A 26,578-nucleotide genomic window follows, 5' to 3' on the forward strand; every position below is an offset into this window, starting at 1 on the left:
AACCCCATCCCTCCCTGCTGATCTTGTTGCCCTGGAAACAAGAGGTTGCTCCAAGGACAAGCTAGGGGGAGGGATAAAATTTCAGGCAACAGCAGAGCCCTCTCCTTGGTCACTCACCCCTTGCTCTCTTGAACTGTAATCCTTTACTCAGTTCAGTAAACAGCGACCAAGGGCTCTTTATGCACAAACACAGAGCTAGACCCTATGGGGAGAAAGAGACGAGGAAGATCTGGTCTTTCCCCTCAATAAGGGAATAATTCCAGAGAAGGAGGCAGACATCTGCACAACTGAAAACACAAGGAAGAGTTGGGTAATGCCAGATTTGAGGTGAATGATCTTCTGAAGGAGCCGGGCTGCTTCTGGATGTGTGTGTGGGGTTATTCTTCTTTCACCTGCTCTCCTTCAGAACTCTCAAACCATCAAGACCACACTCCCAGGAGCGCTGGGTTGACAGGGCTGTGAGCCTCACTGGACTGTGAGCTTCTGGGTTTTTTGTTTGGTTTGGCCATGCCACATGGTGTGTAGGGCCTTTGTTCTCCAACCAGGGATTGAAACCCAAATCTTCGGCACTGAAAGCATGGAGTCCTGACCACTGGACCACCAGGGAGTTCTCCACTGTCAGGTCCTTGAGGGCAGAACTGTATTTACAACCTGCCCTCTTTCCAGACAGTAAAGAATCTGCCTACACTGCAGGAGACCTGGGTTCCATCCCTGGGTCAGGAAGATCCCCTGGAGAAGGGAATGGCTACCCACTCTGGTATTCTTGCCTGGAGAATTCCATGGACAGAGGAGCCTGGTGAGCTACAGTCTGTGAGGTTGCCTGGACATGACAGAGCAATGAACACTTTCACTCTTTCCGGATTTCCAAGCATCAGGGCTTTGCACATATTAGGCATTTGAAAAAAAAAAGAAAAGATGAATCAAATCATTTCACTGGATTTGACCCATTCCTTGATGGCAGGGGCCATATCTAATGAATCTCTGATGTCACATGGTAGAAACAGACAGAAAGATAGGGGTTTAATTTTAGACCATGACCTTGGGTACATTACTGAAACTCTCAGGATGGGTTTTCCCATTTGGAAAATGGGGACAACTGGACCAACCTCACAGGATTACTGTCTGGATTAAACACCAAGCTGTGCATTAAGTGGCTGCACAGAGCCTGACTCATAGCAGGTCCTCAGCAAATGCTAATTTCCTTCCTCTCTGCTCTACATCCCTCTCCACTGAGTACTTAGCGAGGCGTTTTAGCCAGAGCAGGCACACAACAAGCTGTGGAGAATTCCGAGGGGAGTTACTGATGCCTTCATCCCTTGAAAATGGACAGCAGCTAACCTCCGTTCATATTACTGAGCAGAAAGATCTCTGTCTAAACTGATACAAAAGAAATTGCTCGTCATGTCTCTTAGCCAGAGATAGTCACTTAAGGAAGTGGCTCAGGTGTGGAAGGAGAAAGTGCTGAGAAGCTGGTTACCCTGGAACCCTAGATCCTGGGGGTGGGGTCCTTGTAAATGTACCTTGACGCATTGGATGTTGGTCCCATTCATACTGCCACTCCTGTCGACAAGGAAGATAAACTCCCCACGGGTCTTCCTCAGGTTCGGCTGGACTGATTGGAGGTCGGGGCAGAAATTGAGCATGATGACAGAATGGTGGGGGATGTCCTTGTGAAGGCGTTTCCGGATGATTTCTGTCTGGAGGAGAAAGGAAAACTCTCACTTGAGCATTCAAGGGGCCCAGAGCTGGGGGCTCACCCTGGTGGCCCCCATCACTCTCCAAGTTTGATCAGAATTCCACTCATCCTCTGCGTATAAGACTTCCAGGTTGACCCTACCTGGCTCTTCTGCTAGATGTTCACAGGTTGCAATAGCAACAGGGACTTTGGAGGTGGGAAGACCCGGGTTTGAATCTCAGCTATCACTGTCCAGTCGTGTGATGTTGGGTCAGTCCCTCCTCAGGGTCTGTTGCTTCTTTGGAAAATGGGACAAATAAGGTCCATTTCTCAGGGTGGTTCTGAGGATGAACTGGGCTGGCCTGCAGATGGGAAGGCCCTGACACACGTGCAGGCCCTCAGCTGAATAGCCATTTCTTTCCCTTTCACATCCAGGGATAAGCCACTCTCGGGCTCACCTTGGCTTCTCTGGTTTACCGATTCTCTCCCACTGATAAACTTCCTACTCACGCTTCAAGTTTTACCTCTTTGGAAATCCTGCCCCCATCTTACATGAACTTAATTACCTAGTTTCATTGCCCATGAAATGAGGACAAGAGCACATACCTCACTGAGTTGTATGGACTAAATGCCACGCTTGTAGGGCACCACTCAGCAGAGGAACTGTTGCTGGACAGCAACCATCGCTGCTCTTGCTATTTGCCTTGAGGACCCAGGCATTTCTCACACTGTGAGTTTTTTGCTCATCTCTCTGTCTCCCCTCTAATTTGGGGGCTACTTGAAGGCAGATCATGCTTGAGTCTCTTGCATCTCCAGGGCTCCACATAGAGCTTGGTATAAACATGGGCTCAGGAAACATTAAAGGAAGGATACCACCACAATTCCGTATCTTTTCATGGATTCTCTTAGCTGGCCTTGTCATGCTGCTACTGAACTGTCTTTGACTCTTGCAGTCATCTCTGCACCAAATCTCATTTTCTCCATTCTCACCGCCACCCTCTCTCACCACCCCATCTTTCTCTGTCTCTGACTGTCTCTGTGTGTACACGTCTCTCTTTGTCTATTTCTCAGTCTGTCTGGGTCCCTTCCTCAGTTCAATAGATGACATCATCACCTGCCCAGTGGGTTAAAGCAAAGATCCAGGAGTCGTCCTTGACCCCTCCCTCTTCCTCATTCTGTGTGTCTACTCCCTCAATAGAGGACCGCCAGTTCTGTAGCTCAAATACCTTCTGAACGTGTCCTCTTCCCTGTCCCCACTGTAAACACCCAACTTGGGCTTCCCTGGTGGCTCAGATGGTAAAGAATCCACCTGCAATGCAGGAGACTTGGGTCTGATTCCTGAGTCGGGAAGATCCCCTGGAGAAGGGAATGGTAACCCACTCCAGTATTCTTGCCTGGAGAATCCCATGGACAGAGGAGCCTGGTGGGCTGCAGTCCACGGAGTTGCATAGAGTCGGACATGACTGAGTGACTAATACTTTCACTTCACTTTCTTTTTTCAGGACCTTTGCCTGGACCTGTGCAGTAGCCCCTTCCTGGCCTCTTTCCTTTTCTCTCCCTGTGATCTGTTCCATACAGAGCAGGCAGTGTGATCATTCCTGTTACTCTCATGCTTAAGCAACAGCGTCCTCTCATTCCCGCACCAGGGCTCATGAAGCCCCTTATGGATTGACCCCTGCCTGCCTGTCCACCTTGTGTTTGCCCCACATTTCAGGCCACAGGGGGCACATTTCTGTCTTCCAAGCACATCACCATTGTTCTGCCTCCAGTTCTTTGTACCTCCTCCCAGGGTTTCACAACCCACCAGGTCTCGTTTTGAGATAAGCTTCCTCAAACACTTGGCTTCAGCACCCAGGCCTCATCACTCTGTTTCAGGTCTTTCACAGACCCTGGTCCTTGCGTAACTGATCTTGCTCGTATGTTTGCTTCTTGTCTGTTTCCCTGGGCTAGAATGTAAGCGCCAGGAGGAAAGGATGTGACATTTTCAGTCTTCCCAGTGCCTAGAACAGAGCCTGATGCCTAACAGGGCACTTACTGTTTGCTGAATGAATAAATGAGAAGATGAATCTCGTGGGTTTTTCTGTCTGCTACTGACACGTGTACATCATTTTTAAAAATTTTTCAGTCTGTCTCTCTTTCGTCTCTGCTTCTCTCTGCATCTCCATCTGTGTCTCCCTCTGTGTCATTTGCCCCCACTTTGTTAAATCACAGTTTTTGACAGCTCAGCCCACCCAGCTCTCCCTGGTTGATGCTTCTGGGTGCTCACCTCCCTCCCTGGTGAGGGATCAGGTCCTCCCTCCCTGGTGAGGGATCAGGTCCTCCCTCCCACAGCGAGGTCCTTAGCCAAAAGCTACTGCCCAACAGAGTTCTCTAGATGACAGAGCCCGAGGCAGCAACGGCCACATCAGTGACAGGAGCCTGATTCTTGCCTCTCGGAGGATTGGGGTGGGGGCCTCGGGCTCAGGATTCTCTGATGTCTCCTTGAGCTGCCATTATCCAATTACAATAAACTCATCACTTCTTAGCAGCTGCGGGTTGATGGCTGTCATCCCTGAAGCTCATGAGAATACAGGGTATTTGCATAACCAACCCAAGGTGGCAAATTAATTCTCATTTGCTCCGGGGGTCCCAGAGCTAATTGATTTAAGGCTTGGCAGGCAGGCAGGCAGGGAGGCTCACTGCTGATCCCCCCTGCCTGCATGCTGCAGTTCTCGGAGCCCAGTGGCACCCTGGCATTGCCACCCCTACTCTGAGAACCTGGCTCCAGCCTCTTCTCCCAACTGACTCATCTGGGGGCACCTCTGGGAGGGCAGATGTTTCCAGCAGGGTCTCCAAGGTGGGGGTGGGCACTGAGCCATCTGTACCTTCCCTGCGCCATCCCCCACCTCCCTACAAGCGGGGACCTTCAGGTGGGATCTCTACCAAAGGGGAGGATATCAGCTGTAGGTTTTCTCTGCATTCCTGTCTGTTCCTCTCCACCGTCCTCTGCCCGTCAGACCAGCAGGGGCCAGAGAGGCCCTTAAATTCAGCACAACCACCCCACATGAGCGGGGCAATGTCCTTAGCCTCAGTGTCATGAAAGCCAACTCCCTTTTCCCAGCTCACCAGTTATTGTGGGTACTAAGCTGCAGTTTTCTCACCTAAAAAGGGAGATGATAGAAAGCAGTGTGCCCTGATTCTTGAGCCTACCTTGGCACTCAGGACCCAGGGCGGTGTGTGGTGATAGCAGCAGGAGGGAGACTGCGGGGGTGGCTTGTGGCTGAGGCTCAGCATCCTCTTACCCCCCTCCCCACCCCCGGCCCCTGCTGAGGACCCCCTTACCCTTGAACTTCATGGGGGAGGGGCGGGCTGAGGGAGAGGGTTTCTCTGGCTTCCCCGGCTCTGCCTTTATTCTTTACCTAATAGCAAGCAATGACCCCAGAGGAAGGCAAATCAAGAGACCCATTCAGCAGATGGGTAAAGGGAGACCCAGAAGTAGAGATGGAGCCGGGAGGGCACCCAGCCGTAGGGCCCTTGGTGCCTTTTGGGGGAAGACTATCCTGAAGAAGACCAAGGTCATTTCTGCCACCAGCCTAAAATTTTTCTAGCTTAGGCATCTTGAAGGGCTTCCCTGATAGCTCATTGGTTAAGAATCCACCTGCAATGCAGGAGACCCTGGTTCAATTCCTGGGTCAGGAAGATCCTCTGGCGAAGGGATAGGCTACCCACGCCAGTATTCTTGGGCTTCCCTGGTGGCTCAGCTGGTAAAGAATCCACCTGCCATGCAGGAGACCTGGGTTCGACCCTTGGGTTGGGAAGATCCCCTGGGGAAGGGAAAGGCTACCCACTCCAGTATTCTGGCCTGGAGAATCCCAGGGACTGTACAGTCCAAGGGGTCGCAAAGGGTTGGACACAACTGAGTGACTTTCATGCTTTCAGGCACCTGGATGGCACTGGGAGCAGGTGACCTGGCAGGAGGTGGGATCGTCAGCTTGCTGTGTGACTTCAGGCGAGTCACCCCACCCCCGCCCTGAGGCTCAGGCTTCTCCCTGGCCCAGCGCAGGCCCGGTGCCCAGAGCCACCCCAGGTCTGCCACCGCTGGCGCTGCTCAGCCACCCTCACCTTTCGCTCTGCACTGCTGTCCTTCTTCATCCCTTTGATGAAATCCGCTCTTCCCTTCAGGTGCTGGTCAAACTCCCCCAGGGTCATGTCCCCTTTCTCCATCAGGACATGTGGCAGGTGGGGCTCTGCAGAGATGAGATGGCACTGTCTGAGCGTGAGGGCAACGTAGGGGACCTTGGGTGAGGGGTGGATCTTTGCTGTGGGGAGGACGCCCAGTTGAAAGAGGGGGATGGGAACCCTGGTCGCTTGAGGCATGTGGGGCCATGAAGATCCTTAGCTGGGAGTCAGGAGAGTGCGTGACTCAACTTTACCCATCTGTAAAATGGGAGTGATCCTGGGCTCCAATCTTTTTGCATCTTGACATTCTATCAATTCTTAAAGAGATAAAAGAGTTGCTCCCTGGGGGTAAAGAACTGTTGGGGTCTCACCAAGCAAGCTTAGGTGTTCAGCTGGCCTGAGAGCAAAGTGCACCAATGGGTGGATGAGACAGTGGGGCCTCAGGCGCTGAAATGGGGCAGGAGACACTCAACTCTGCTAATCAGAGCCATGTTTACATGGAAGCCAGTAGTTGGCTGGTCTCTCCTCTGCCACGTAGCCTACCCTCTCCCTGGGGCGGGGGCAGTCTGTGTGCCCTGGGATCAGCACCTCCTCCCTCCCACCGGCAGCCCTGGGGCCCCCGCTGCGTGCACAGTACCGCTGGGGTGGATGAGGATCTCTACGGGCCGGTCGAAGGTGTGCCTGTTGGCCAGGGTGACGATGATGCTCTCGGCCGAGCTTGCGGAAGGGGCGGCATCGGCTCGGATCTCGTGGGTGGGACTCTCTACCCCTGAGTGGCGCAGAAAGATGGGATAGGTTCAGGGGTCCCCAGAGAGAGAGGAGCTTGGTGGGGGGACCCGGAGACCCAGGCTGGAGGTGACTGCCACTCCAGCCCCATCAGGGGCTCCTGGCCTTCCGGGATGCAAAACTGTGGACAGCCCTTCTCAGTCTCCCCGTCTGCAAAATGGGAGCTTAGCTAGACAGGGTCAGATAACCTCTCCTGCCCTGACCCTGGGACCCAGTGGGGGTTAAAGGGGTGGCTTCCTCTCAGGCCACAGAGACAAAAGGAGCTTCACGCTCCATCGGAGGGCACTCCATAAATGCCTCTCGTGTTGAATGTCGGCTTGCTCTGGGAGAACACTCATGGATCGAAACCACATTCTTTTAAAACCTTGACTGGGAGGGGGAGGGGAACCATCAGAACAGTGGTGCCTGACTCTGGCTCCCAGTTAGAATCACCGGGGAGCTTTTCAATGTTTCCGGTGCCCAGGGCTCTCACCCCAGACCAGTGGCATCATCAGAAGCTCTAGGGTGGGATCTAGGTGGCTGGATTTGGAAAGTTACTCCACTGAGAGGACCCCCACCTCCACCCCAGGGGAGGACCCGAGAAGCATCTCTGTGGCTGTGGCCTCCCGGAGAGGACCTTGGACCTCTGACCTCGGACTTTGGACTGCTAGGCCCTGTGGACATTTCCCCAGGGAAGCCATGGGGGGCGGGCGTGGGGACAGTCTTGAAATCTGTCCTTGGGAAAGAGTCCTGTTGGGCGGCAGGTTGGCCGCAGGCTGTCATCCACCTGGGCCGGCTAGCTTTCCCTCCTTCCCTTCCTCTCCCCACCCCGGGATCTGGAATCTTCTTTCCAGCCCTATCCGGGTCTAGGTAGCTCCGCTCACCTGCGAGCAGGCAGGGCCCACGAATCTCCAGCTGGAAGTTGAACTCGTATTCCATGGGGTTGGACACGTCGGTGTCCAGGAGAGTCGACAGGCACAGTCTGTTCCAGGAGTCCAGGGCCCGGCTGCCAAAGCAGTGCTTGTCTCTGCTGGGAAAGGGGCCAGGAGGAGGGGAGCGGGGAGGAGACTCAGCAAGATGGGAGCACTGGCCTCAGTTCCCACACTCGCACTTGGCAGAGCGTACATCCTCACCCGGGTCTCTCGGACTCAGCCGTGGGACAGTTTACATAGTGTTGCATCACATCTGGAATCCCTGCTCTGTCTCTGGGAGCTGGGGACCCCTGCCTGAGCCACTCCTCCTCTGAGTCTCGGTTTTCTCCTTGAATAGGGACCATGACAACACAGCTGTCTCTCGTGAGTGCTTAGCAGAGTCATCTGCTGCTCGATCGTCTTTGGCCCTCTGTCTGTTGTGCCGACCCGGGCTCTTATCCCGCTCTATTTCCCTCCCCTCCACAGCCTTGCCCTCTGAGGTTTTTGTTCTGAATATGCACAGAGCGTTGTAAAAGACACCATGACATTTGGCTGAAAAGATGGCACTGTGTTAGGAATCTCATTCAGCAGCTTCCCTTTTTTTTCACCCAATGCTGCGTTTTAAAGGTCTGAAAACCAAAGTCTTTGCTGCTGCTGTGATTCATCTTGTTTCCCTGGTGGCTCATCGGTAAAGAATTTGCCGATTCAGGAGACTCGGTTCAATCCCTGGGTGGGGAAGATCCCCTGGAGGAGGAAACGGCAACCCACTCTAGTATTCTTGCCTGGGAAATCCCATGGATGCAGGAGTCTGGCCGGCTACAGTTCACGGGGTCGCAAAAAGTCGGACGTGACTTAGCGACTAAATAACAACAACAATGGTCCGACTTGAGGGCCTCTGTTACATTGTCCTGGTTTCTTCCTGCCTCCACCTCCCGGCGTCCACAGGCCACCCCCATGAAGATCCTCATCCGTGTTCCCTTTTTGGACGTATGGAAGGATTTCTCTGGGGTGCCTGGGTCAAAGGGCACACACCAAATTCCGCCAGATTGCACTGCAAGGTGTCTGGGCCAGTGTTCACTCCCACCGGCCGTGAACCAGAGTCTCCCTCCTCATCCTCACTAGCATTTGGTATGGTCTGTTTTTCTTACCTTTTCTCATGTCACTCTATCTAAGCCACTTTTTCATCAGAATTTGATGCAGCCAGGTGTCTGCATCCCCTGCAGTCCCAAGGGTGCCTCTGTTAACTCTTTCCTGCTGGAATGGGCAGGAATCAAAAATTTATCAGGGCCACCCCAGGGGAGCTGTGCACTCCCAAGCCTCTTGTTCCTTGATCCACCGAGGTCTGAATGTCCCCAGCTCTGCTAGTCCTGCCTCTCAAATGTACCAGGCTTGCATTTACAAGGTGTTTTGCATTTACAAATGCACGATGGCAGCGTTTACACAGCTGGCACACGAGCTGGTGTTCCCTGGCCTGACCCTGGATGGTGCCAGCAGCTTCTCTTTTGTGCCAGCAAGTGTCCTCACTCTAGATTTCGAGGCCCTCCATGATCTGACTCCAGCACTCCTCTCCCGTTTGCTTTGTTCATATGAGCCTTCCTGCTGCTCTTCAAACACACCAAGCCTGGAGCTGCCTCAGGGCCTTTGCACTTCCTGCCTGCTCTACTCCCAGCTCAGGATGTTCCTCCTCCAGATGATTTCCACGGCTTGCTCCCTTCATTCAGATCAGGCCTCAGAGGTTGCCTCAGTTCAGCTCAGTTGCTCAGTCGTGTCTGACTCTTTGTGACCCCATGGACTGCAGCACGCCAGGCCTCCCTGTCCATCACTAACTCCTGGAGCTTACTCAAACTCATGTCCATCAAATCAGTGATGCCATCCAACCATGTCATCTTCAGTCGCCCCCTTCTCCTCCTGCCCTCCATCTTACTCAGCAGTCTTTTCAATTAGTCAACTCTTTGCATGAGGTGGCCAAAGTACTGGAGTTTCAGCTTTAGCATCATTCCTTCCAAAGAACACCCAGGACTGATCTCCTTTAGAATGGACTGGTTGGATCTCCTTGCAGTCCAAGGGACTCTCAGAAGTCTTCAACACCACAGCTCAGAAGCATCAGTTCTTTGGCGCTCAGCTTTCTTTACGGTCCAGCTCTCAGATGGTGCCTGAGCCCTGTCTCTTCTAACGAGCACCCGCCCCATCCTGTCCCTCTCCAGCCTCAGTAGCGTTTATCTCCATAGAACTCATCACCTAACATGCGACATATTTATGAGCTTCTTTCTTTATTGTCCGTCGCCTTCATTAGCATGCTAGCTCCTTAAGGGCAGGGACCTTGCCTCTCTGGTTTACTGCTGTATTCCCAGCACCCAGAACAGTGCCTGGCCCATCTGTGTGCTTGGTCCTGGCCCATAGTAAGTGTTTAATTTGTGGAATGACTGAGGAGTGCCCTCCAGGCTGGCCCCTTATGGGAGGCTGCAGTAACCCCTCCCCGCCAGCCTGGCCATCAGTTCAGTTCCGTCACTCCGTTGTATCCGACTCTTTGCAACCCCATGGACTGTAGCACGCCAGGCCTCCCTGTCCATCACTAACTCTTGGACCTTACCCAAACTCACGTCCATTGAGTCAGTGATGCCATCCAACCATCTCATCCTCTGTCATCCCCTTCTCCTTCTCCCCTTTCCCAGCCTAGTCACAGATCATCCCTTTAACCTGCGGTGTCCAGGAGTCTAATTGACATTGTCCTCTGTGATCCAGTGGGCACGTGCTCCCAGCTGTCCCCAGAGCCCTACCGGGTATATGTATGAAACTCCTGGATATGTACAGTGTTTATATCTTCCCAGATTTCAACTTGACTCAAAGATTCAGAACAAGAGTAGGGGAGGGGGAGTTAAAGAGTTTGTTGTTTTGTCACTAAATCATGTCTGAGTCTTTGTGACCCTATGGACTGTAACCCACCAGGCTCCTCTGTCCATGGGATTTCCCAGGCAAGAATACTGGAGTGGGTTGCCATTTCCTCCTCCAGGGAATCTTCCTGACCCAAGGATTGAACCTGCGTCTCCTGCGTTGGCAGGCGGGTTATTTACCGCTGAGCCACCAGGGGAGAACAAATGATAAGATGCATCAAAAGATACCTCCCGTATGCAGCAGGCCTCTTAAACCGGGCTTCCTCTCTCCCTGTGGAGGAGACGCTGGTCCCCCGGGTCCACAGTGGGGGAAATAGGAGGATCCCTGATCTCAGCTGCAGGTGCCTCAGGCTGTGACCCCCTTTGCCCTCCTCCCTACCCCTGGGGAGAGTACAGAGAAACTGTGCTGCAACGTCCTACCCGACCCTGTTGAAAACCCTTGTTAATGGCTCCTTATTGCTCTGGGGAGCAATCCAGAGTTGGTCAGGGCCACAGGGTGTCCTGTATCTCTGCAGCCTCATCTCATGTCACCTGTGCCTCAGTTCCTCTGGGGCCCCGTCCTTGCTGCCTCAGGGCCTTTGCCCCTGCCGTTCCCACCTATAGGAACGTTTCTCCCTGTGCCTTATCTGTCTGCCTCCTGGCTCAGCCCTCAGCTGAAATATCACTGCTCAGAGAAGACTGACCTGGCCCCTGGACCCCCAGGGGTTGGGTCCCTCTTTTATATTCTTAGCCAATGAACGTCTCTTCCATTGCACTTTCACATAATTAATTATGCATGCAAGTTCACAAATAGTTCACCTTAGTCGTGTTATTGGCTGGATAATGATCTCTTCCACCAAGTTCCGAAAAGTTCAGGAACCGAGTGCGTTTGTGCGCTCTGTGTTCCTAACACCCACCCCAGTGTCTAGACATAGTGCGTGCTAAGCCGTGTCAGTCGTGTCTGATGCTCTGTGACCCCATGGACTGTAGCAAGCCAGTCTCTTCTGTCCGTGGGACTCTCCAAGCGAGAATACTGGAATAGGTTGCCATTTCCTTCTCCACTAGCACATAGTAGGTGCTCCAAAAATGCCCCTTGAGTGCATTAAAGTATCAAGCCTGGATATTCTGATCCCAACTCCAACACTTCTGATCAGTACCAACATCAGCCATTTCAAGGAGATTCCTTGACAGTCTTCAAGAGGTGGCAGCTACAGAGCTTAACATTACCGCCTATCCTTTATCTTCCCCCACACCCTGATCCCCCATTCCAAGACCCTGGCCTTGTCTGGCAGGGGCTCCTCACCCGTGGACCTGCTGGCTGGGGGCGCTGGTGTTCTCTGTGCAGAACTGGGGCACGGTCGGGGCACAGACAGCAGGCAGCTGGACCTGCACAGCCCCGCTGGGCAGCGTCGGGAGCTCCGAGGAGGTGCTGACGAACACAGTGACATTCTCCATCGGGGCGATGGTCCCCAGGTTGACCACAAAGAGGATCCGCTCCAAATCCTCGTCCAGAGCCACCTTTCCTGGTTGGCAGGAAGGAGGGATAATGGAACGTTTGCAGAATGGTTCCTACGTGCCAGGCCTGGAGTCAGGGGCCGTGAGCCGCTTCTCTCTCATCCCCTGTAAGCTTGCTGTGTGTTGGGTTAGAGGAGCTTGTGCGCTGATGGGAACACTGAGGCTTAGCGTGGGGGCGCAATGAGTTCAAGTTATTCAACAAACAACTAATTTCTTGAACCAGGATCTGAACCTACGTGCGTCTGACGCCAGGCCTGTGTACTTTACACTGTGCCCTGCCGGGAATGGGAGGCTAGGACCCACTCATCCCTGATGGAGGGTCACATCTCCATCTTCAGACTCTATGTCCCCCTAGGATTTACACTGGAGCATCTCACCTCCCTCAGAATCCGTGCTGTTTCTTTTCATCGGAAAGGCCCATCCTTCATTATTTCTAAGCCCATCTTATCCACCCACCCAACCCCTCCACGAAAACCTCCCTGGTCCCAATGTGGCCCCTTCTTTTCCCCCTCTGACATGATCTGGACCGTTTTTGGCATGGCCACGTTCAACTCCCTATCATAGTCACTCCCTGGCATGCCCTAGCTGTTCTTCCAGGCTGGGATAAGTCCTAAACTCTTGGGGGGCAACTTTGCATCTTACACAGCATGGGTGTTCAAAGATTCTTGAACATTGATGATCAGGTGAACAAACTTCATTTCCATTACAGAGCCAATGGTGAGAATCTTTTCTATCATATGATCCTTGATCTGGACTCAAGCCTTGGCTCTGCCACTAACATGCTCTGTGACCTTGGGCTGGGCACTCCCGCTCTGAGCCTCAGTATCGTCCGTAGCAGGAACCCACAGCCATTGTGTGAGCACCAACTCTGCACCAGTGACCATGATGAGCGTTCTGCACGCTCTTTGTGAGATTTCGATGGATTATTAGTTACATTTTACAAAGCAAGTCTTCATTTCTTATTTAAGCTTGCAAGCGACAGGACTGGCAGTCAAATCCTGGTATGACTCATTCTACAACCTTTGAGCTTGAATGATAATATGCTTTTCTGGTGTTTAGAGATTCTTAAATACCCTTCGGTTGCCTCCTTTGACCCTTACCACTCTTCCCAAGTGAGGGGAGAAACAGTTGCCTGTTTTACAGACAGTAAGGTGAAGTTCAGAGAGGTTAATTACTGGGCCACGGTCGCACAGGATTCCCGACTCTTAGTACAGCGCTCTCTGTACCCGATCCCACTGCTCCCCTTTCGGTCTGCTCGAGGCTCCAGCCACGCCCAGGTCCTGCCACAGCCCCTCCAGCCCTCTTACCTGTGACAGTCGCAGCCCGAATGCCGGTGGCCTCAAAGTGGCCACCCTCTATTTTGGCTTTGTCCTTGATCTGCACCGTCACGACACGGTCCCCAATGACCGCCTCGAAGCCGATCACCGTGGTGTGCTCGTCCAGGGGGTACACGAAGAGACCTGGCGGAGCAGGGCCTGGGGTCACGGGGTGAACCAGCGCCGCTCGGCTTGCCCGCCCCCCGGGATGGACCTAGAGCCCCTGGTCTGCCGTTTGAGCACACCATGGCGCTCACTGCCACTTAGAGGGCTCCCGAGGGGACTCGGGCTGGCTGCCCCCCGGCTCTAGGGCTGGACAGGATGCGTAGAGTGGCAGGCTCCGTGTCAGCGGCGGGATAGTAAAGGGACCGCTGCTCTGCTGTCCCAGCCATCTCTTACTCTGCGCCGTGCTGCAAGCTCACCACGACCACCCAGCACTCTGCCCACCTGCCCCACCCTCGCGGCCCCAGGGAGTAGAAAAGAGAATGAAGAGACTGAACCTCTAAAACAGGCAGCCTCATCCACCCACTTCAGGGAGGAACTGCACTCACCGTGGGGCAGGTGTCAAGATTGGCCCCCCGATGGCCCTGGCCTGGGGCTGGTCTCTGCTGAGGCTTTGGGAGAAGGGGGCGCTCATGCCTACATGGACCCGGGGCCTCTGAGAAACGTCCTGACCACCTCCTCCCCAGAGCATCTGCCTCCTCCTTCCTCCCAGGTTTTAGATTCCCCCATCCTCCTGGCTTCACTGGTGTGGCCAGGGTTTCTGATTTTTCAAGAGAGAGTGGCAATCTGGATTTCTATGTGAGCTGTTGTGTGGGTCTAAGAAGACACTCCTGTGTGGTGGATTATCACCCGTGGTGCCCAGGAGCTGGTCTTTGGAGGAAGAGGACTAGGCTTCTAATCTGAGCCCTGCCCTCTGCCCCAGTCTGGTGACATTCAGCATCTCGAAACCTCAGAGCCCCGTGTGAAAATGGGGATGATAGAGTCAAACTCAGGGTCATTGTGAAAATGGGAGAAAGAGCCACCATTCACTAAGCTCCACCCCCATAGTGTGTGTCCTACATTTTTATGTCTCAGGGCAGCGCTTCTCAGACTTCAAGAAAACACGAGTCACCTGGGGGAGGGGGGCGGGTCTGGTTAAAATGCAGATTCTGATTTAGTAGTTCTGGGGCAGGCTGAGATTCTGTGTTTCTAACCAGCTCTGGGTGATGCCGATGGCTGGGGGAGCACGCTCGGAGGACTGAGATCCTATCTCATTTAATCAGCCCACTAACCCAGGGCAGCACAGTGGCAGGACCATGGTGAGCTCTCCATAAATCCCAGTTTCCCATCCCTCTGAGCCTCAGTCTCCTCATCTATAAAATGGGGGCACTGGTTCTTCCGCACATGGAAAGCTAAAGGACTGTCTTAAAGCTGTTCAAGTAATACAGTCTCTTTGGTTCCCCGTCGGTCTCACATTAAGCTATCCTCTGTAGGCTTCCTGAAACAGAGGGACATGATCTTTGTTCTGCCTGCAAGATTTCTGTGGGGAGGAAAGTTTCCCTTGTAGGTTTCTTTTGGGAACTCAGAGGATTTCAGACACTCAGGTCAGGTTGAAGGGTGGGTGCCCCAAGAGGTGAAGTTTGGGAGTTCGGAGGCCCCCATCACTGTGGATGAGAAGGGATGCGAAGCATAACTATCCTTTATTCAGGACCTTCCTGGCCAGGCTTCTGGTAACTCCCTTCCTTACATGCAAAGACTAGAGCGCAGTTTACAACAGCCCTTGCAGGGGAACGTGGGTGCACACTCCTGACTGCCAAACACTGATGACTCACATCGCAGACTGTTTTCCGTTCCACGCTGCCCTTCCTCACGTGTTACCTCATCTGCTTTTCCCTCAAACCCTGGCATCCAGACAGACACAGGAGCATCCTGACATCGGGAAGGACTGCGGCTTCCCCAAGGTCATGGGGACGAGAGCCACGCTTAGCACTGGGAGCTCTGGGCCTCCAGGGAGTCCGGACGCCTGTCCTCCTGTGAGACTCCCTGGGGGATGTGGAGGACTGACTATCTGACCGGTGGGCGTGATCTGTGGACATCAGTAGGGCTGGGACAGGGCTGGGGCAGAGCCCAAAGCTGGGTTCAAATCCTGACATGACTTGCCCCCAGCTTTAAGACCTGTTGGGCAGAAATGGTATTCCTACTTTGCAGGTGGGTAAACCGAGGCTCAGAAAGGTGACGTGACTTGTCTGATGTCAGCTAGCTGATGCGTGTCAGGACGGGGGATTAAGCATGCCCGTGGCCCTGGGGAAGCCCCCGCAGGGACCCTTACCCTGGAAGGGCTGGACTTCCAGGTTTCCATAGGTGAGGGAGGCGGTGAGCCCCAGAGCGTAGCCGCTGACGAAGGAGGTGACGTCGGACGCGGTGAGGGGCAGGGCCGCCCCTGTGATCTGGTTCAGCAGACCCGGCATCTCGCGGGCTACTCGGCCTTCAGGACCTGCAAGAGGTGGCAAGGCAAGAAGTGGGGAGAGGCACCCCCTGCCGTCATGCCGCCCAGCTCAGTTCTCCCCCTTCAGCCTCCACAGGCAAGCAGAGCCTCATTCTCTCCATTTCCCCCCAACCACTTCCTACAGTGATGCTCGACCACCCCTCAGAAGAGAAGGCGTGATTATTCCCTCTGTTTTCACCTCACAGTAGAGGAACTGAGGTCTGCAGACACGAGGCCTGGCTGGATTCACGTTGTGGGTCTCCCAGCTTCCACCTCATCCCTCAGATGTGACCTGTGTGCTCTCAAACCTTTGTCCTTGCCACACTCTATCTGGAAGGCTCAGCCCGTGAGCCAAAATAAACCAGCCACCTCCCACTGCCCTTAGGTGTCCACTCAGGGCCCCCTTTGCAGGGAAGCCAGTCCACCATGCCAGGCTTCTCACAGAACATAGCTTCTCTCCTTCCAGCAATCTGTCGGGATTCATCTTGTCTCCATGAGATTACATTATTCACGTCTATCCTCCCCTTTAGGAGAACGAAATGGCAACCCACTCCAGGATTCTTGCCTGGAGAATCCTGTGGACAGAGGAGCCTGGCGGGCCACAGTCCACAGGGCCACAAAGAGTCGGCCACGACTGAGGGACCAAGCAGCAGAAGTATCATCCCCTTTGGAGAGCACGCTCCTGGTCTATTGTTGCTTTGCATGGCATCCTAAGTGCTGAATGAATAAATAAAAGCATGGTTGGGAACTTCCCTGGTAGTCCAGGGGTTAAGAATCTGCCTGCCAATACCGGGGACACAGGTTCGATCTCTGGGCCAGGAAGATCCCACGTGCTGGGGAACAACCAAGCCCATGGGCCACAGGTACTGATGCCCACCTGCTCGACAGCTTGTGCTCCACCACTAGAGAAGCTGCTACAGTGAGAAGCCTGCAAACTGCACCAAAGAGGAACTCCGCCCTCGCTGCCGCTAGAGAAAGCCCGTGTGCAGCAAAGAAGACCCAGCACAGCCAGAAACAACAAAAAGATGGCTGTCATCACGCCAACACCAGTGACTGCTGAGCGCATTTCAGGGCAGGTGCCGATTCTCTATGAGGTTCCTGAGACCCTCCCAAGCAATCAACTGCCTTCGAGAGGTGGGGGAAGGAGCAGGAAGAGAAGCTGTCCAAAGGGTGTGGAATATGAACTTGAGGTCCTTTTTGGGTCTTCTTCTGGGTGATGGCTGCGGGAGCCACAGCGGGCTAGTAGCCTGTTGCCGTTTATTTGCAAGGCTGTTCTGTGACTGCTGATGACCCTGTCTTTTCTCTGAGAAGGGAACTCTGTGCTTTTCCATACTCCTTGTGTTCCCAAGCAAGGATCCTCGGGTGCTCCCACCCTCTCTGCCGGCCCAGGAGTATTGTTTTAATTATGTTCTGTCTGTGGCTCCAGCCCAGACAGCTCTCAGCCCCCTGGCATCTCTGCGGCAGGCTGTCTGACAGCAGGAGGCAGATAAGGAGCCAGGAGAGAGGGCTGGATTCCCAGCCACCTTCTCCCGGGAGTTCTGTCTCAAAGCCCAGGGCAAAGCCGGGGGCAGAACCAGATGGTGGGGCTCCGTTCCTGAGAGAATCACCTCCCTGGCCCTCCACACTCCTTCCCTCCACCTCCTCTTCCTGGTTCCCTCCTGTCCAGAAGGCTGATGGCGAGCCAGCCTCCAGATGTGTGGGGAACTTGAACTTCAGCTTGGGTTCATCCTGGGGTGGGGAGTAGGCTTCCCCGATGGCTCCGTGAGTAAAGAATCGGCCTGCAATGCAGGAGACACAGGAGACTTGGGTTCAGTCCCTGGGTCGGGAAGGTCCCCTGGAGGAGGAAAAGGCAACCCACTCCAGTATTCTTGCCTGGAGAATCCCATGGACAGAGGAGCTGGCGGCCTACAGTCCATGGGGTCATGAAGCGTTGGAGGCGACTGGGCGACAAAGCACGCATGCACGGGGTGGAGCTTTGCCAAGGGCGCCTCAACCAGCCCAGTCATGCCACACCGCCCTGTGCCCACCCAGTTTCCTGGGGCCACTCTCCCCCAGGGAATGGGGCTTGGGTGATGGACATCACTAATGCAGGCAGACTCACTGAGCGCTGACTCTTTCCCGTTTGCCCTCTTGGAAAGAGTGCACTTGAAATTCTGCGGGGTCTACTTCATGCGTCATCTTTATCAATTCCTCCAGCATTGATAGGAATCTACTGTATTCTGGGTCCTGAATTAGCCACTGGGGATGCAAAGATAAGACACGGCTCCATCCTTAAGGAACTTACAATCCTCAGGTAGAGGGGACGAGGAGTGGGGGAAGTAATAGTAACAGCGGCTGGAATTTGTTGAAAATTGAAACTGTGCCAGGCACACCTATTATCTCATCTAATTCTCACAACCTTATAAAGTGCATTGCTTTGCAAGTGAGGACATCAAGGTCTCAAAGAGGTGTGTTTGTTTTTTGCACAAGAGTTTGGGGTCCCCCAAGGACATATGGGTGCCAGGGATGCGTGGGTGGGACTTTCTCCTGGAGGACCCCAGGGGCATCCCTGCAAGAGATGGGGACCAGCGCCAGGAACGCTGAGCATCATCCCTCCAATCATCCCAGCCTGGGGCTCCGGTGGGCATCACCCAGGAGACACCTCGCGGGGAGGAAGGCACCAGCGTCCCCTGGACAGTGTGAGAAGCCCGGCTCGACTGCAGGAACAGAGCGGTGTGAACTGGTCCAGAGAGCGGCAGGGGCTGATCTCATGGGTCAGTGTGTAGCCAGCCCTTTACCCTCCTCGTCTTCTTCCTGATTGGCCAGAGCACCTGTCTTTCCCCAAACTGCTGGGATGCAGGATCTGGAAAATGGGCTGGTGAGGTGAGAGGGAAGGGAAAAGGGGATGAATGGACTGGCAGAAAGAATGGGAGGGGCCCCTCGACCTTAGAGGAGCCATGAAGAGAACACCGGGTGCAGAGAAGGTAACGAAGAGGATTTCTAAGAGAGGGAGCCACTTTAATCCCTGGCTACTCATTTCCTCTTTTATAAAACCAGGTGAGGACTTCCCTGGTGAACCTGTGGTTAAGACTCCATGTTTCCAATGCAGGGGGTGTGGGTTCGATTCCTGGTTGGGGAAGTTCCCTGTGCTGTGCAACACAGCCACAAATAAAAAAAAAAAAAAAAAAAAAAGGAAAAACAACAACAACAAAAAATCCCAGGTGAGTGGAAAGGCCAATAGGTCCTATTTCCCTGGCACTGAAGGTTAAACCGAGTAAGCATAAAGTACCCAGCACAGTGCCTGGCACGTAGCAGGCACTCAATAAATATTTGTAAAGTGAAATGAACGAATGAATCCAGGCAGTCTCCCAGGGACACTAACCTTTAGTGCTCACCTACATGCTGGGAGGACAAGGCAGATGAGGGATATGAACTAACAGAGGTCACAGATCCCAAATACAGCTGCAAGCCAACAGATTGAAAACCCGAGTCCTTGTCTCTGCCACAGTTGCCTCCGCTTGTCCCGCAGTGACGTCCACTCCCAGTAAAGCAGCCAGAGCAGTCCTCAGAAGTCATGGGTCCAGTCATGTGGTCCCAGAGTTCGCCACCCTGCCAGCTCTCCACGCCCCTGGAGACCCCAATCCAGGCCCCGCACCGGTTTCCTCTCTGGTTTCCCCACTGTTGACTCTGCTTGGCTGTTCCCCCACTGGACAGCTTTCCAGCTGGGTGTTTCCACTTCTAGGGATGCTTTTCCCCTAGCTCCCTCCCTCCTTCAAGTCTTCGCTCAAAGGACGCCTTCTTCTTAATCCTGGGTTTAAACTTGTAACCTGTTCCCCCGGCTTCACTTCCAAACCCTCAACCTGCTGTTTTATTTTCCCCAAAGCACATATTACTAACATACTCCATGTAAAGCATTTATTATGTTTATTGCTTATCGTCCATCTCCCCGCACGAGGGCAGACTCTGGGGGCCTGTGTTTCTCACCGATACGTCCCTAGTGGCTTGAGGAGTGCTGGCGCTGTTAGTAGGTGGTGAATAAATATTGCCGAATGAATCAATCGATACATATGGTCACAGGGCAAAGCTGGCCATTTCCGAGTTTCCCATTTTTCCAGGGGAGGGAGAGATATCCCCTGACCACCAGGTCCAGGGCAGCTCTTCAGGGAAAATGTTGGAATTAAATCCATCGTTTAGGCTTCCCTCCCAGAGCTTATCAGTCAGGGGCCCAGATACACCCTCCCAGCCAGCACGGCGGTCCCGCCTGTCTTTGAACAGACCATCCACCCAACCGCAGAGGGTGCTCTGTTGTCCTGCCCTTGAACCAACCCCTGGCTAGCTTCTCCCTCTCCTAACTGCCCACCACTTGGCGGCCGGCAGGCTCCTTGACAGGCTGTCCGTGTCCTTGTCCGAGGACCTGCTTCCCTCCTTCCAGCAGGGGGTGCTTATTTCTTGCACCCCCCAGGTTGGGAGGCTGACATCTCTCGGCTACATCCCACCCGCTCTGTGTTGCTTGCCATCCTCAAGACTCCAACCACGCCCTCCTTTTAGCAAACACTTGGCCCCAGGCTCCTGGCTTCCCTGCTCCTCAAGCCCTGCCATCACCCAGGGGGACTTCAGCTGCTGTGGGAACCGTGCATGCAGCGTCTCGGGCTTTTATCCTCCAAACCCCACATCTCAGGAGCCTCTGCTGCCACTCCAGCTCAGCCTCCCATTGCCATGCAGTCCTTGAACTTGAGGCACAGCCCGTGGTCACTCCATCTCCAGAACCTGAGTCACTTGGCACTTGTAAGAGCAGCTTCTCAACACGTCCCAGCTCTCTCTTCTTATTTGTTTTTTTCCTTTGCAGTCATCATCCTCAGATAGACTGTATCTTCTGCTTCTGTATTTGTTTAATGCGTCTCCCCAACTGTCTAGATGATGTATAACCTCCAGTGAGGGCAAGAATTTTTAGCTTGTTTCTTGGCTCTGTCTGCCACCCAAAGAATATTACGGGGTATACTAGATATTCAATAAATATTTGTCAAGTAGCTGAAATATCATTGCGAGTGCTTTATGTATACTGCTTGGCAAAAAAATTCATTTGAGTTTTTCTGTATGAAAACTTGAATGAACTTTCTGGTCAACCCAATACAATGTGGGCAGCACCCCACAGAGAGAGAGGGGCCTGGCGGGCTATAGTCCATCAGTTCAGTTGCTCAGTCGTGTCCAACTCTTTGCGACCCCATGAATTGCAGCACACCAGGCCTCCCTGTCCATCACTAACTCCCGGAGTTCACTCAAACTCACGTCCATTGAGTCGGTGATGCCATCCAGCCATCTCATCCTCTGTCATCCCCTCTCCTCCTGCCCCCAATCCCTCCCAGCATCAGAGTCTTTTCCAATGAGTCAACTCTTTGCATGAGGTGGCCAAAGTACTGGAGTTTCAGCTTCAGCATCATTTCTTCCAAAGAACAGTCACCAAGAGTTGGGTGGACATGACTGGGAGGCTAAAACACCACCACCAGCTCAGAAGCAGATACTCTTACCATCTATGTGCTACAGATCGAAAACACCAAAGCTCAGAGAGGTGAGGCAACTTCCTTAAGCCCACCCAACCTTGGGCTGGGCGTTAACCAAAGCAGAAGGACCATAGAGCCCAGGTCCTTAACTGTGAGGCTACCCTGCCTCCTGCAGAAAGCGTCTCCCTGAGTCTTGGCACTTCTGCCCACACCCTCCTGACATCCTCTGCTCTCCACCCCCATGGGGGCAGCAGCTTCAGTGTTCTCTCCTGGACCATCTCTACCAGCTCCTACCTGCTCCTTCAACCTCCAGGCTGATTTCCTCCCAGTCCCTTCCCTCATCTCATAGGTACACAAGCAAGTGTGAACACACACACACACACACAGAGGCACACACATGCCTTCCCTTTCCCTTGAGCTTCATGGCTCCCCGTTGTGTCTGTCCTGCAGGTTAAACTCCTGAACAGCACTCAAGGCTCCTCCCCGCCAGCTCCCTGCCGCCACCCCGAGTCAGCTCCTATTACGTCCCGAGTGTTCCCTTTGCTCCAAACACACTGACCTTCTCACCGTGCCCTTCCTACACTGGAGCCTTTTCCGGCAATGATCGTGACCTTCCTCTCTGCCTTTCAAAGTCCTCTTCACCACTCAAGACCCACTTCCCCTGTTACCTCCTCCCCGAAGCCTTCCCTGACAGCCCAGCCCATCAGACATGCCCTCCTCGGGGTCTCCACAGTCTCTGGGCATTGTCTGCCACCTCGCACATCGTGGAGCTCTGTAACTACCCATCTGCAATGGCTTGTCTCCCCCTGAGGGTTGTGGGCACAGGAAGAACAGGGGGTGCTCCTCCCCTTTCCTGCAACCCAGTTCCCTGCAGAGGAGGGGTCTGAAATGGAGTCATCTCCTAGGGTCATCAAGGGCTTTGTGATCATCACTAATGCTCACACGCACCCTCACATTACAGGTAGGGAAGCTGAGGGTTAGGGATCTGGAAGCCAGGACCACATGGCTGGTGAGGGGTCAGGATGGCTGAGATAGGAAGCAGCCTTCCTCGAAAGCCTATACTTCAGGATTTCCCTGGTGGTCCAGTGGCTAAAACACCATGCTCCCAATGCAGGGGACCTGGGTGCAATCCTCGGTCAGGGAACTAGATTCCACAGGCCTCAACTAAGTGTTCAAAAGCGAAAGTCAATATATTAGTTGCTCAGTCGTGTCCAAATCGTTGTGACCTGTGGACTGTGGTCCTCCTCTGTCCACGTGATTCTCCCGGCAAGAACACTGGAGTGGGTAGCCATTCTCTTCTCCAGGGATCTTCCTGATCCAGGGATCAAACCCGGGGCTCCTGCCTTGCAGGCAGATTCTTTAATCTAGCCACCTGGGAAGTCCTGAGTTTGCATACTGCAACAAAAGGTCCTGAATGCTGCAGTGAAGATTAAAAATCCTGCCTGCCGCAAGTAAGATCCATCACAGCTAAATAATTCAGTAAATATTAAAAAAAAATGCACCTGTGCTTTCCCTTCCCCAGCTGCTTCACGGTCCATGCTGAGCACAGGGAAGCGGAAAGGAAGGCGGGAGGGAGGGGGAGGAGGAGTGAAGTCCAGGACTCCGGTGAGCTAGGGCTGTGAGTGCCAGGGACCCTGGGCTTCCTCTGCTCTGATGCCTCTCAAGATGCAGCCGGGACCCCAATGGGATCGTGAGCCCCACCAGCGCCCCCCCACCTCCAGGTTGTCCTGGAACAGCCTGGGGTGCAGGGTTCCAGGCGGAGCGCAGAGGCTGGCTGACAGATCACTGCAGCGGTGTGACTTGATTCAGATGCGATGTGGGAAGGCGGCTGAGGGGGGAAGGAGCCAGGAAAAGAGTGCTGGGCCCTGCTTGGCCTCAGTCGTGATGACGGCCTGCACTGGGGTCCTGGGTCAAGAAGTGTGGCTGCATGCCTTCCCTGCCAGGGGACATTTACTTTTTTCAGTTTCAGAAAGAAATTGGAAAGCAAGACGCTTCTGGGGCCGCAGCGAGGTCCCAGGAACTAACCTACTGCCTGGGGATAGAGTCCCTGGACAGCTACTTCTGGGCGAGCTTGGACCAGTTACTCAGCTGTGCCCTGCCAAGTACCTCCTGTGTAACCTCAAGCAAGTGACTTAACAGTTTTGTGCCTTAGTGTCTACATCTGTAAAATGGGCCCATTCCGGTTCCCCTGCCCCACTCCTAGGAAACTGGGACGATAAAGGAGAGAAAGCCTGTCAAGTGAGTGGGTGGGAGCAGGCAGGTCCTGGTGGGGCTGCGGGCTTCTCCTGTCTCCCCTGCTTCATAAGCCCTCCCCAAGGGGCCACTTCCTGACCCCTGGGCAGACCGCTCCACTGGAAATGTCCTTGGGTCTCTGCCCAAGTGCTCATCTCAGTAACTCCTCTGATTCTGCCCTTGGAGCTGTTCAGTTCAGTTCAGTTCAGTCGCTCAGTCATGTCTGACTCTTTGTGACCCCATGGACTGCAGTACGCCAGACCTCCCTGTCCATCACCAACTCCCAGAGTTACTCAAACTCATGTCCATTGAGTTGGTGATACCATCAAACCATCTCATCCTCTATTGTCCCCTTCTCCTCCCGCCTTCAATCTTTCCCAGCATCAGGGTCTTTTCCAATGAGTCAGTTCTTCCCATCAGGTGGCCAAAGTATCGGAGTTTCAGCTTCAGCATCAGTCCTTCCAACAAAGCTGACATTTCCCCATCTCCTTTCATCCCGGGTCATTAAAGGGAGGCCTCCTCCCCCCACCTGGAAAGTCATTCTGGAGGCCTCTCACCCCTCGCCCCAGTCAGATCGCCCCTGGATTATGTCCACAGAGTCGGAGGCCCCCAGCCGAGGGGCCTCAGGCAGGCCTAGGAGAGGTGCAGACGGCGAGCTGGCCCACTCACCTCGGGCTCGGGGGTACGCCTCCTCTGCCCTGCGGTCGACGCCTCTCGGAAGTCCATGCCATAATGCCCTCACTCAGGGTCTGTCCCCTAAGGACTACCCCACCCACTGACCAACACTGACACTCCCATCAAAGTGGGGGCAGAACTGATGGGTTCCTAGGATCCGATCTGATTGTTCTAAGCTTCTAGAATTCTGGGGCTCTCAAATTCTGGTCCCACTTCATCTAAACCTCCCACCTTGGGTTCATATCCCCCTGGTATGGGTAAACAAATTGGTGCTTCTGGCATCCCCTCTCCCCACCTTATTCACCCCACGCTCCAACCAGTTAAGACCCTTTGAATTCGTCCAAACGAGCCTGACTTTTCCAGCTTCCATATCTCTTCTGAGGCTGCCAGTTTCTGCCAGGAATGCCATCCCCACGCCAACCCCCTCCTCTAGAGGAGATCTGACTCATCCTTTAAGACCCAGCTCAAATACCACCACCTCCATGAAGCCGTCTCGGGGGTCCTGTGCTGAATAGAACTACCCCACTCCCACCCCCAGCGCAGTCAGCCCCTGTTGCATCAGCCATCTCATTATCTGTGTGTTGCGTGTCCTTTCAGCCAATGCGTGTGGGACACGGTGCGGGCCTGGGCAGGCAAGGGCTGCACCCCCAGGCAGAGACGCCACCCTCCTGAGCAGGGAGGTGGTCAGCTCCTAGAACTCAGGGCAGGCACTCTCTCTCCCCAGCATGCATCTGGCACATAGACTGCTCGACAATGAACTCAGGGAAGCGAACAGCAAGTGCTCCGTTTGTGGACTCAGTGCATGAGTGGGTGAGTGAATGGCTAGGGGCGATGAGGGAGGGGTAGGAAGAGGCCTTGGCGATGGAAGGAGTCCCTCTATCTCAGCCCAGCACCGGGAGGATTCCATCCCAGACACAGCTGTGGTCCCATTGTGGGAGAGGGCCTGGGGGACGGTCGGGTCAGTCGGGTCGGAGCGGCGCTCGGCGTACCCATGCGGCCTGAGGGACCTGGAGTGCTGCCAGGACGGGCATCCAGGGCGGCCAGCTGTGCATGTGGCCGAGGCCTGAGCCGCCCACACCTTGGGAGACTTCCAGCTAAGAGGCTGCGTCCAGACCTGCTGGAGGAGGGAGAAAGGGGCACATTCGGATTTGAAACCTCCAGGTTCGTGAGCGCCAGTGGGTAGAGTTACTGATGAGAATCTTTGCCGTGTGACATTCAGGAGAAGTGAAAGTGGAGGTATGAGTCACTCGGTCCTGTCTGATGCTCTGTGACCCTGTGGACTGCAGCCCACCAGGCTCCTCTGTCCATGGGATTTTGCAGACAAGGATACCCAAGTGGGTTGCCATTTCCTTCTCCAGGGGATCTTCCTGACCCAGGAATTGAACCCAGGTCTCCTGCATTGCAGGCAGATGCTTTACCTTCTGAGCCACCGGGGAAGCCTACAAGGATACCAGAGCAGGTCACTATTTTCTCATCCATGGGATCATCCTGACCTAGGGATCAAACCCGCGTCTCCTGTGTCTCCTGCATTGGCAGGTGGGTTCCTTACCACTGAGCCACCAGCCAGGGATGCCCACTGTGAGGGTTACAAGCAAGTTCTTGCTCACCCCAGTGTCTTGTTCTCCATGAATGCTGATGACCACTTTCATGTCCTTCTTCCATTGGGATTTCCTCCTAATCTTACTTTTCCCCCAAACTCAGACTGCATCTGGGCACCTATGTTTTTTGGCATTTCCCATTTAAAGGAGTATGTCAAGGCTGTATATTATCCCCTGCTTATTTAACTTCTATGCAGAGTACATCATGAGAAACACTGGTCTGGAGGAAGCACAAGCTGGAATCAAGATTGCTGGGAGAAATATCAATAACCTCAGATATGCAGATGACACCATCCTTATGGCAGAAAGTAAAGAAGACCTAAAGAGCCTCTTGATGAAAGTGGAAGAGGAGAGTGGAAAACTTGGCTTAAAGCTCAACATTCAGAAAATGAAGATCATGCCATCCAGTCCCATCACTTCATGGCAAATAGATGGGGAAACAGTGGCTGACTTTACTTTTCTGGGCTCCAAAATCACTTGCAACCAGGAAATTAAAAGATGCTTACTCCTTGGAAGGAAAGTTATGACCAACCTAGACAGCATATTCAAAAGCAGAGACATTACTTTGTCAACAAAGGTGCTTCTAGTCAAGGCTATGGTTTTTCCAGTGGTCATGTATGGATGTGAGAGTTGGACTATAAAGAAAGCTGAGCACTGAAGAATTGATGCTTTTGAACTGTGGTGTTGGAGAAGACCCTTGAGAGTCTCTTGGACTGCAAGGAGATCCAACCAGTCCATCCTAAAGGAGATCAGTCCTGGGTGTTCATTGGTAGGACTGATGCTGAAGCTGAAACTCCAACCCTTTGTCCACCTGATGGGAAGAGCTGACTCATTTGAAAAGACCCTGATGCTGGGAAGGATTGAGGGCAGGAAGAGAAGGGGACAACAGAGGATGAGATGGTTGGATGGCATCACAGAC

General features: G+C 53.7%; 1 protein-coding gene across 3 annotated transcripts in view; it reads right to left on the reverse strand.

The window, feature by feature from the left end:
- Positions 1 to 24,321, reverse strand: part of VWA5B1 (von Willebrand factor A domain containing 5B1) — a 60,437-nt gene extending 36,116 nt beyond the window's left edge. For 2 of the 3 annotated variants that reach the window (XM_025278815.3, XR_006549064.2), the window contains exons 1-8: positions 24,056 to 24,320; positions 15,522 to 15,686; positions 13,202 to 13,354; positions 11,683 to 11,902; positions 7,483 to 7,628; positions 6,471 to 6,602; positions 5,777 to 5,901; positions 1,521 to 1,697 (exon numbers count right to left, since the gene is read on the reverse strand). In XM_025278815.3, the coding sequence (XP_025134600.3) occupies positions 1,521 to 1,697; positions 5,777 to 5,901; positions 6,471 to 6,602; positions 7,483 to 7,628; positions 11,683 to 11,902; positions 13,202 to 13,354; positions 15,522 to 15,660 (1,092 nt within the window). In that variant the 5' untranslated portion in view covers positions 15,661 to 15,686; positions 24,056 to 24,320. Of the gene's footprint in view, positions 1 to 1,520; positions 1,698 to 5,776; positions 5,902 to 6,470; positions 6,603 to 7,482; positions 7,629 to 11,682; positions 11,903 to 13,201; positions 13,355 to 15,521; positions 15,687 to 24,055 lie in introns of all 3 variants that reach the window. The other variant, XM_044938181.2, reaches the window with a different exon arrangement.
- Between the last annotated feature and the right edge of the window lie 2,257 nt (positions 24,322 to 26,578).

This window comes from Bubalus bubalis, chromosome 2, assembly GCF_019923935.1.
Source record: "Bubalus bubalis isolate 160015118507 breed Murrah chromosome 2, NDDB_SH_1, whole genome shotgun sequence".
Taxonomy (NCBI): domain Eukaryota; kingdom Metazoa; phylum Chordata; class Mammalia; order Artiodactyla; family Bovidae; genus Bubalus; species Bubalus bubalis.